The sequence below is a fragment of the Scardinius erythrophthalmus genome (genome assembly GCF_964197995.2).
Source record: "Scardinius erythrophthalmus genome assembly, chromosome: 17".
NCBI classification, from domain to species: domain Eukaryota; kingdom Metazoa; phylum Chordata; class Actinopteri; order Cypriniformes; family Leuciscidae; genus Scardinius; species Scardinius erythrophthalmus.
In genome coordinates, this window is record NC_138237.1 from 39,690,462 (window position 1) to 39,702,961 (window position 12,500).

The window sequence follows — 12,500 nt, forward strand, 5'->3', positions numbered from 1 at the left end:
CACACACACACACACACACAGGCTGTTCATTATTCATCTGGCTGCATTACACACCAGCATCAGCTGGAACCCGTTGACTGCAGTCAGGTTTGGAAAACGTTCATTTTTGGGTCAGATCGTGTGTGTGTGTGTGTGTGTGTGTGTGTGTGTGTGTGTGTGTGTGTGTGTGTGTGTGTGTGTGTGTGTGTGTGTGTGTGTGTGTGTGTGTGTGTGTGTGTGTGTGTGTGTGTGTGTGTGTGTGTGTGTGTGTGTGGTCACATGACAGCTCATGACAAACACCCTGCAGACGTGACCGAGAGCGAGAGCAGAGACACGCCTTCCGTCATGTGGATGTGAAGGAATGCACACACACACACAAACACACACACACACACACACATCAGGATGCAACCATTAGATTTTGTTGGTGTGATTATAGTCTGAGGAATAATCATTTAAATGAAGTAGTATAATTATATAAAAAAGACATTTATAGTTTGTTTAATTCAAATTCTGCTTTAATAATGCAATAATAATCCTTTCAATTATAATTTGACTTTGACGTGGTGTTTTATTCATACCATATGGACGTTGTTCTTATCCCATGTTCCCTGGGTAGGGTTGCACCAGCCGTTCGTAAGTTCTTTCTTAAATTGGAACGTAAAGTCCACACTAGAGGCTTAGTAACTACTAGCTAGTTTGTAACTAACTCTGTACTTTATTCCGTTGCACCATTTGTTCGTAAGGCAGAATGTATCTAGTAGGTCGTAAGCTCTCCGTAAAGTAATGCGTAGTCGCATAATATGACGTTTAGCCTCGATGAGCCTTCAAATACGTGAGCAGATGTTGTGTTGAAATGCTGTGAATTTCAGTTTATCCTTCATTCTTTTGCCTCACGTTACTAACGGTAAAAATAAGTTTCCATTAAATACGATACTTGATCATGAATAATAGCATAAGTGTTTTTGTAAATAACATTCAGAAACTGTATTTGAAATGAAATGAATAAGGATCAATAAATAAATATTGATACAAAAAAACATAAGAAATTACGTTTATTATTATGACTGATATTTGACATGCACATGGACCGATGCACACAGCGGCGCGCTGTTCAGGACGGGTTCGTGTTAAAGAGCCGCTAACAAACTAATCTTTTCACATAATGTTCTCTCTCTTAAAATGTAAGCGAGTGTTATGTCAGCATAATCATATATGTCTAAAGAATTTAAGTCTGTCAGGTAAAAGAAGAGCTTATTGATGCAGTTCAGTCTGTCTGATATTTTATTCCATCCGTTACTCCTGATCGGAGGCTGCCGTAAATATTTAGTTTATACGTAGAGTTACGCTTCAACTAAGTTTAATGGTGCAACGCAAAAATATTTAGAAGTGCGTAAGTCGTAACTTAGTGTCCATTTACGTCAAAACTAGACTAAGTTATAACTTACGCACAGCTGGTGCAACCGGCCCCTGGTCTCTTACTTTTATGTGTGTAAGAATGGATGAATTCAATATGACAGATTCTTCGCGTTATATCAACTAACGGTCATTATGAAGGTGTTTAAACAACAACACATTCACTTCCACATATTCGACCATCGGAATATATAAGATAATTCATGAAATAGTTACCAAGTTTGAGAATATTTTTGAATAAACAAGGAAAAATGAAATAAATGTGATGCACGTGTGGCCGTAAACTGGCTCAGAAATAAAGCTTCTGCCATAGTTACTCAAGTGTGTACAGCAGAAGCCTCAGAGTCTCTGACACCGTGTCCTAACTACACGTGTTCTGATTGGCTGACTCCGCCCACATGCTGTTCTGATAGCTGACTCCGCCCACACGATGTTCTGATTGGCTGACTCTGCTCACACAGTGTTCTGATTGGCTGACTCCGCCCACATGCTGTTCTGATTGCTGACTCCGCCCACATGCTGTTCTGATTGGCTGACTCCGCCCACATGCTGTTCTGATTGGCTGACTCCGCCCAATGTCGGAGTGAAATCGGTTGTAGTGAAATCGGTTCATCGCTGCATCCCTACACACACACACACACACACACACTCACCGTGACGGGAGCGTCTTCCATGCTTCTCTTCCGGGTGTCGGAGTCGAAGAGGACGTTCCTGCCGCGCCGCTCGCAGTCCTGATACACGATCAGGCGGATCTGACTGGGCTCCAGCTCCGGCGAGGACCAGCTGAGGACACACACACACACACACACACACACGAGTGAGAACCGTAGACTGTATAAAAATATGGACGCAGTGTCCGTGACGTCACCCGTAGTGTTTCTGAAGCGCATTTCTCGCCATCTTGGCAGCGTTACTCCCGGATAAGCGAGAGACGGATTAGCTGAGGTGATGTGACGCTAACAGACAGCAGACAAACGGCTAGTAGTGACATCAGCGGCAATCCACCTGTTACTCAAGTGGCCACACCCTTAATTATGCAGAACTTTAAGGCTTAATATAATTTAAACGGATGAGTTATAAAAATATTCACCCCCCTCACAGTCGTCATGAGGGCAACATTAGCTTTATAGACCAACACCACTTTTTGTACCAGACTGTAAATATATTTGTTTCTGCAGTAAAGTTGGTCTTTTTAACATGGGGGTCTATGGGATTGACTCTCTTTTGGAGCCGGTCTCTAGTGGCCAGTCGATGAACTGCAGTTTAAGTCACTTCAGTGTTCAAGAGAGAGACGGGAGGTTGTGTGGGCCGCAGAGTATCTGCAGGGTTTCTACAATCAAACATAAGGCTTTTCCCACGTTCATCTGTGTTTAGTGTGTAATGTTGATGTTTGATCATGAAGAAGCTCCAGCTCTTCTCTATATCAGTGTCAGTGTTTCTGAACGCCTGAAACGCCTCCATTGTAGTCTTGAGTTTCTTCCGGGAACGAACACATCACAATATTCCTCATTATAATAATTAATGCGCAGAATAAAGGGGTGGGGCCTGGTTGAGTTAGTTAGTAGTGTGTTAAACTGGCGGTTATGGTAAGGGGCGGGACATTTCCCAAACACACTCGAAGCGCTCGACCAATCACAACACACTGCTCCAGCCGACCAATCAGAGCACAGTGTGCTTTTCAGAAGGAGGGGCTTCATAGAGACAGGAAGTAAACAGAGCGTTACTGACAGACTGGGAAGAGACACGGAAAACATGGACGAATCCTTGAAATATAGTAAAAAAAAAAAACTAATTTATAGTATGGCCTAATGCAGGATGTCATAGAATTATGCACATTTTGGAATAAATCAAATATAGGGCTGCACACTTACACCGAGATATGGACTAGTGTCTGTCTTACACTACACATACTCAAGGATGTCCCACTGTGTGTGTGTGTGTGTGTGTGTGTGTGTGTGTGTGTGTGTGTGTGTGTGTGTGTGTGTGTGTGTGTGTGTGTGTGTGTGTGTGTGTGTGTGTGTGTGTGTGTGTGAGTGTGAGTGTGAGTGTGAGTGAGTGTGAGAGAGTGTGAGAGAGAGAGAGAGAGAGAGAGAGAGAGAGAGAGAGAGAGAGAGAGAGAGAGAGAGTGTGTGTGTGTGTGTGAGTGTGTGAGTGTGTGGGGTTATTTCTGTGCTCTACAGGGCAGGTGAAGAGAGGCTGTTTACTGTCACATTCCCAACGACTGGACTCATACACACATCATCCACTTCATCAGGAGTACAGACAAACAACAGCGTCATTGTGGATGACCTACCGTCCTAAAGACACACACACACTCACACATACACACACACACTCTGGGCTTTTGCTTAAACACTCAATAGCAGCGAGAGTCTTTGAAATTCCTCAAATGAGCCAAGAATAACTTCACTACACGCACGTCTCCCTATCTCTCTCTCACACACACACGCTCTCTCTTACACGTCAGTCACACACACACACACGCACGCACACACACACACACACACGCACACACACACACGTCACTCTCCAACACACACACACTCTCTCTCTCATATATCTCACACACACACTCTCTCACACACACACACACACAACAGCTGAACACAAAGACAACATAACTCACAATCTCAAATTATGAAAACTCAATCACAGATCGTAATCCTCCAGTTGATCTGAAGACTCATGTCTATGCTCTGTCATCAGTGTTAATCGCATCACCAGCTCCTCACACACACACACACACACACACACACACACACAGACGATAACAGCGATCATGAGCACAGAATAACACTTTTAGGCTAAAGCAATCACTCAGTGATGAGCTGTAGATCAGTGATCGGACAATATATTTAACCACAGCTGGTATGTGGCATTTTTGAATTTGAATATTTTTTATATATATATATATATATATATATATATATATATATATATATATATTAAATTAAATTGTAATTATTTAATTATTTTTTAATCATCAGGCGATCGGTCTGTGTGTGTCGGAATCGGGACGTTTATGGTGACAGAGCTGAGGATGCCAGGATTTGAGCTGCCGTTCTCCATCTTCATCAGTTCAATAGTTGTTAAACAAAGGAAGTAATCGGCATGTGGGAAAGTATTACTGACTGTGTTTGCACTTCTATTATTAGCAATAGCAAGACACACTAATACACTAGCAAACACCATCAGCATTCAGCAAATATGCATTTAAACAAGTTTCTGAATATGTAATCAGTTCCCCAAACCTGGCAAACGTTGGCCAATCCAGCAGTGAGATCCTCTGAAGTGTGTATTTGTAGCATTAACACACACACACACACACACACACACGTACTCGGCTGTCACTGGACACGCTTCAAACACACACTTTAAATCCTTTACTTTCAAGTTATTTCAAGTTATGTTCCCACTATGCTGCACTAGTCACGTTACGCTTGCATGATTCACACTCAGGTTTTTAGATCATTCTTTTCACTTTTATTATTAAAGGTGTTCTACGCAATATTACGCATTTAAGCCAAAGCATTTTTTGTCACATCCAGCAAACATCTCCTCACTATCCGCTCGCTGCCTGTCCCCTGAACACACTGAAGACACGCGGTCTCTGTAGACACCACAGGCTACACAAACGGCAGGAAAAACAAACTGGCCCAGCCTGGACCACGAAACCTAACAAACTGTGTTCCAGCCAATCACTGACAAGAATGATTTGGGGGAGGGGGGGGGGGAGGGTGGAGCTAGCCTCCGTTTTGTTTGACAATACTTCAAACGTTAACAAGAAGTGACGTCACCCAACATCGCTTAGAGCAGCTTTAACTGTGCACAACATTACAAGAGGATAACATTCAATCATCAAGAAGTATTTTTATCAAGTTCAAATTATTTTTTTAAAAATACAGTTTTTAAAAAAATACTGAACAAAATATTGCAGCATTATTATTATTATGGGCAGAAATACTCAAATGTGAATTACTTCAGGGTTCATGCAAACATTTGAGAGAAGAATTCAGGCAATTTTAAAGGACTTTATAAAGTGCATCACACTTTTTCCAACGCTTCAAAGCTATAGGCCAAATATTATCCAGTTTTAATGCTATGACCTTATATATGCAATTACATCAGAAGAAATAATTACATTAAGGAAAAATTAAGAGGTATCCCTTACAATATCGACATCACTGTTTTCTCCAGAGCGGCTATATACACATATATATATATATATATATATATAAATATAAATGAACTAAATTAATAACTTTAATCACAGAAATGAACCATCACTGAGCTTACTGAAGCTGGACTGTGACGCTGTTTTCTTCTAGAAACAAACTTTGTTGCATTATTCTCCTGTTATCTCTGTAAAGCTGCTGTGAAACACTCTGTGCTGTAAAAAGCGCTGTATAAATAAAGGTGACAACAATAGGCTACTTTTTAAGGGAAAAGTACTTAAATTACAGTATTACCGGTAATTACTTTGTAATGCACAACACTGCTGGATATCTGCATAATTGTTTAGTACTACTACTATAAATAATATGGTCACACTTTATTTTAAGGTGTCCGTGTCACAGTGTAATTATATATTTAAGTACTGAGCAATATTAAGCAACTACATGCACTTACTATAGGGTACTATGGTAAGCACATGTAACAAGGACACTGTAAAATAAAGTGTTGCCAATAATATTCATCATTATAGTAATAACGACTGCCATTTCCCCCACATTAGACTGTGAAGATAAGGATCTCTGTCCTCATTACAGTGGATTAACTGTTATTTCAGGAGGAGTCCTTAATCTGCTGAGCGTTACACAACACACCCGAGCCGGCGTCAGTACCTGTGCGTCTGTGCGGCCGGACCCGCGCGCGTCCCCATCCTCGCTAGTCCTCCGCACACCGCGCTGATGAGAATAGCGCTGAGCTAAACTCACAGAACATCATGAGTGTGTGAGGCGAGACCCAGGCCGAGCTGGACCTCTCCAGCGAGTGTGTGTGTGTGTGTGTGGAGGTCAGACAGGATCATGTCGTTACGTAAAGAAACCATCCAGACCGTGACGCAGTTCCTGTCCGCTAGCCGCATCTGAACGCATGCATGGGAATGTTTCCAGGCCACATTCCTCTCAGCTCCACCAGAGCCGACGGGACAATAATAGCTGGAGGAGCAGCTGGTCAACACTCACTCAGACTCCAGCACTGGAGACGTCTACACGCTAATGACCCGTTAGTGATCGCATCGGCGGCTCAATCGCACTGAAAGCCTTCATTTAAACACCTTAATCGATCCGAATGATATTTTGATCAGATTTAAAGGGGTGTTTTATTCCTTTTCCAATCCGATCGAGAGAACATGTAAACACTTGATCGGATTAAAAAAACAAAACTGAAAGGACTGCGCATGTGCAATGGCGTAGAAATGGCGTAATGACGTAGAAATGGCGTAATGACGTAGAAATGGCGTAATGACGTAGAAATGGCGTGATGACGTAGAAATGGCGTGATGACGTAGAAATGGCGTGATGACGTAGAAATGGCGTAATGCCGTAGAAATGGCGTGATGACGTAGAAATGGCGTGATGACGTAGAAATGACGTAATGACGTAGAAATGGCGTAATGACGTAGAAATGGCGTAATGACGTAGAAATGGCGTGATGACGTAGAAATGGCGTGATGCCGTAGAAATGGCGTAATGACGTAGAAATGGCGTGATGACGTAGAAATGGCGTGATGACGTAGAAATGGCGTAATGCCGTAGAAATGGCGTAATGACGTAGAAATGGCGTGATGACGTAGAAATGGCGTGATGACGTAGAAATGGCGTGATGACGTAGAAATGGCGTAATGCCGTAGAAATGGCGTGATGACGTAGAAATGGCGTGATGACGTAGAAATGGCGTGATGCCGTAGAAATGGCGTAATGCCGTAGAAATGGCGTAATGCCGTAGAAATGGCGTGATGACGTAGAAATGGCGTGATGACGTAGAAATGGCGTGATGACGTAGAAATGGCGTAATGCCGTAGAAATGGCGTAATGACGTAGAAATGGCGTAATGCCGTAGAAATGGCGTAATGACGTAGAAATGGCGTGATGACGTAGAAATGGCGTGATGACGTAGAAATGGCGTGATGACGTAGAAATGGCGTGATGACGTAGAAATGGCGTAATGCCGTAGAAATGACGTAATGCCGTAGAAATGGCGTAATGCCGTAGAAATGGCGTGATGACGTAGAAATGGCGTGATGACGTAGAAATGGCGTGATGACGTAGAAATGGCGTAATGACGTAGAAATGGCGTAATGACGTAGAAATGGCGTGATGACGTAGAAATGGCGTGATGACGTAGAAATGGCGTGATGACGTAGAAATGGCGTAATGACGTAGAAATGGCGTAATGACGTAGAAATGGCGTGATGACGTAGAAATGGCGTAATGACATAGAAATGGCGTGATGACGTAGAAATGGCGTAATGACGTAGAAATGGCGTAATGACGTAGAAATGGCGTGATGACGTAGAAATTGCGTGATGACGTAGAAATTGCGTGATGACGTAGAAATGGCGTGATGACGTAGAAATGGCGTGATGACGTAGAAATGGCGTATTGACGTAGAAATGGTGTGATGACGTAGAAATGGCGTAATGATTAGAAATAGCATAATGACGTTGAAATAGGCTAGCGTAATGGCGTAGAAATTGCGTAATGACGTTGAAATAGCGTAATGAGAGACAGTGTTTTTATCCGAACTATAAACTTTTATCACAGTACTTCGGTGATAGTTTGAATATTAGTAACACAGAAATAAAGATACTGTGTGTCTGAAAGGCGGGTTCATACCTGTGCATGACAACGGCTCTCTGGATCAGAAGATCTGAATGTTCGCTGTGATTCAGGAATAAGATCGCATGCGTGTTTGAATCCAGATCGCCATATTTTAACGATTAATCACGCAGTTCTAGTAAGATCTCTTGTACATTCCTCCGTATTGTCCTAGAATAACTACAGACACACCACAATCCACACTCACATGAGAGAATGACACATGCTGACATCATGATCACAATCATCTCATCTGACACACTCTCTCCGGTCATGAGCACACAGAAACACACACTTGAAGACAGCACCCATTTAAAAAAACAGTGAAGTCACAGAATTTGTCACATTTTTAAACTTAATTGAACACTTAATACAGTTGTTCTCAAACTTTTTTGGTCACTCGCGCCTTAAACATTTTTTTTTTTTAAGTACCAATTAAAACACTAATAGGTCTGAAGTTTCCTACAGTTTCATATCTATACATGACAACAGCTCTCTCTGGATCAGAACACAGATCTGAATGTTTTCTGTGATCACTGCAATGCATGAGGTAGCGAATGGAGCAGACCAGGATGAGGTCTAGAGGTCAAGAGGTCATGAGGTCACAACACACACTCCAATACTGCAGCACTGAACTGTGTTTGATGTCTTTGACCCTACACTGACCCTACACTACACTGACCCTACACTACACTGACTAGGGCTGGGCGATATGGAGCAAAAAATATATCTCGATATATTTTGCTATATCTCGATATACGATATATATCTCGATATCTTTACAGGAAAAAGAACCCCCCAAAAACTACTGCAAAAACAAATATGCCAAATACCACAAAGTCTTTTTTATTGAAGTGCAAAGAGGTAGGCAGTTCACACAGGAACAAGTGCTTCTGCAACATTTTTAAATAATATATTTTTTTATTCTTTTTTTTTATAATTAAAACTAACATCATCAAGTATGATATATTTTTACTTTGAGCAATTCTGGAGCTATACTTGACTCTAGGAGCATATAAAACAAAACAGCTCCTTCGAAAAAATTTTATGTAATATTGTAGTAGTTATTAATAAAGGTTTATTTTAGTTCAGATTAACATTTGAGGCAATTGTATTCATAATGTCAAAATAAAACCGACGTAATGTTACTTGAAGGCATTACGGCCTACTATTCCTGCCAAACCTCCATGGTTGCAGTAAGTGTTACTACAGTAAATCCATGGTGAATGTTGCTGATCTGTGGACACTATAGTTCATTCATGGCACAAAGTTTCTCCTGGTTTCCACGTCAGCGCTGTTTGATCTGTTAATAACGGAGAAATGTGAATGTTTCTCACTAGATCTCGCAGCGATGTTATTACTTCTGTGGCGAACTCAAATGCTTTCTTTACTGGATCTCTTATTAGCGCTGTGTAGTAACAGTGTCGTATGATCACGATTGGCTCGCGCTGCTTTGGTCCAAACTGATAAACGGTCCTTCAACCACACAATAACGAGCAGTTTCGTTCCGCTTGCACTACGTCTGCCATTTGATGTTGGCCAATGTTGTGGTCGCGCCGGCATCTCTTACATTATGAGCGCGCTTGCCACGAGCAACGCGCCTACATTTGAAATAATGACATTTTTATAAATATAAACAATATATCGATATATACGATATGTCAAAATCCATATCGTGTTTAAAAATTATCTCGATATATTTTAAATAGAGATATCGCCCACCCCTAACACTGACACTACACTACACTGACCCTACACTGACACTACACTACACTGACCCTACACTACACTGACCTGACCCTACACTGACCCTACACTACACTGACCCTACACTACACTGACCCTACACTACACTGACCCTACACTGACCCTACACTACACTGACCCTACACTACACTGACCCTACACTGACCCTACACTACACTGACCCTACACTACACTGACCCTACACTGACCCTACACTACACTGACCCTACACTACACTGACCCTACACTGACCCTACACTACACTGACCCTACACTACACTGACCCTACACTGACCCTACACTACACTGACCCTACACTACACTGACCCTACACTACACTGACCCTACACTGACCCTACACTACACTGACCCTACACTACACTGACCCTACACTGACCCTACACTACACTGACCCTACACTACACTGACCCTACACTGACCCTACACTACACTGACCCTACACTACACTGACCCTACACTACACTGACCCTACACTACACTGACCCTACACTACACTGACCCTACACTACACTGACCCTACACTACACTGACCCTACACTGACCCTACACTACACTGACCCTACACTACACTGACCCTACACTGACCCTACACTACACTGACCCTACACTACACTGACCCTACACTACACTGACCCTACACTACACTGACCCTACACTGACCCTACACTACACTGACCCTACACTACACTGACCCTACACTACCCTACACTACACTGACACTACACTACACTGACCCTACACTACACTGACCCTACACTACACTGACCCTACACTACACTGACCCTACACTGACCCTACACTACACTGACACTACACTACACTGACCCTACACTACACTGACCCTACACTACACTGACCCTACACTACACTGACCCTACACTACACTGACCCTACACTGACCCTACACTACACTGACACTACACTACACTGACCCTACACTACACTGACCCTACACTACACTGACCCTACACTACACTGACCCTACACTGACACTACACTACACTGACCCTACACTACACTGACCCTACACTACACTGACCCTACACTACACTGACCCTACACTACACTGACCCTACACTACACTGACCCTACACTACACTGACCCTACACTACACTGACACTACACTACACTGACCCTACACTACACTGACCCTACACTACACTGACCCTACACTGACCCTACACTACACTGACACTACACTACACTGACCCTACACTACACTGACCCTACACTACACTGACCCTACACTACACTGACCCTACACTAAACTGACCCTACACTGACCCTACACTACACTGACCCTACACTACACTGACCCTACACCCTAGAGTTAGTAGTGTACATGCTTTCAGTGGTTGACCCCGTTTGGGCTTTTAATGGCCAATGCCGCCGATACCAACACATCTCAAGATGTACAGTAAGTTAAGATCATATTTCTTATTTTAATCTAATGCATTAACAACTGCAGGTTTTATTTAATTGAATTAATTTTAATCTTTGATAAACTGGACACACTGCATGAGGGAATAATAAAAGTTAGAATTCCAGACGAGGAAAATGCAAGAAAACTTATATATATATATATATATAAAAAATGTTTTATTTCTTCTTTATTGTTATTATTATTATTTTATCGCATTTATCTCACCTAAATGTTTGCTCACTCATTGTTTTTGTGTTTTTACAATGTGGTAATTTTGTTGCTCAAGACTTTACACAACACAAGGAAGCTTGATTTCAATCTTTGTATAAAATTGAAAAAGGACACAAACTTGTTTTCTCCTCCGATGCTCTTCAGTCTTGCAGCAGATTAAGACCAAACGCCTTTTGCTTTATATCAGCCCTTCGAAACAATATGAGCTCTGCAAGAGTGTGTACTGCTCAGTGCTTATTAATACAGTACTGTACAACACACACACTCATACTGTACAACACACACTCATACTGTACAACACACACACACACACACACACACACTCATACTGTACAACACACACTCATACTGTACAACACACACACACACACACACACACTCATACTGTACAACACACACTCATACTGTACAACACACACTCATACCGTACAACACACACACACACTGTACAACACACACACACACACTGTACAACACACACACACACACACACACACACACACACACACACACACACACACACTGTACAACACACACTCACACTGTACAACACACACTCACAGTCTCACACTGTACAACACACACACTCATACTGTACAACACACACACTCATACTGTACAACACACACTCATACTGTACAACACACACACACACACACACACACACACACACACACACACACACACACACACACACACTCATACTGTACAACACACACTCATACTGTACAACACACACACACACACACTCATACTGTACAACACACACTCACACACTCATACTGTACAACACACACTCATACTGTACAACACACACTCATACTGTACAACACACACACACACACACACACACACACACACA

General features: G+C 42.3%; 1 protein-coding gene across 3 annotated transcripts in view; it reads right to left on the reverse strand.

The window, feature by feature from the left end:
• fnip1 (folliculin interacting protein 1) overlaps positions 1-12,500 on the reverse strand; it is a 67,428-nt gene that overhangs the window by 49,512 nt on the left and 5,416 nt on the right. For 2 of the 3 annotated variants that reach the window (XM_081391125.1, XM_081391123.1), the window contains exon 2: positions 2,049-2,178. In XM_081391125.1, the coding sequence (XP_081247251.1) occupies positions 2,049-2,178 (130 nt within the window). Of the gene's footprint in view, positions 1-2,048; positions 2,179-6,239; positions 6,435-12,500 lie in introns of those variants that run through there. The other variant, XM_081391124.1, reaches the window with a different exon arrangement.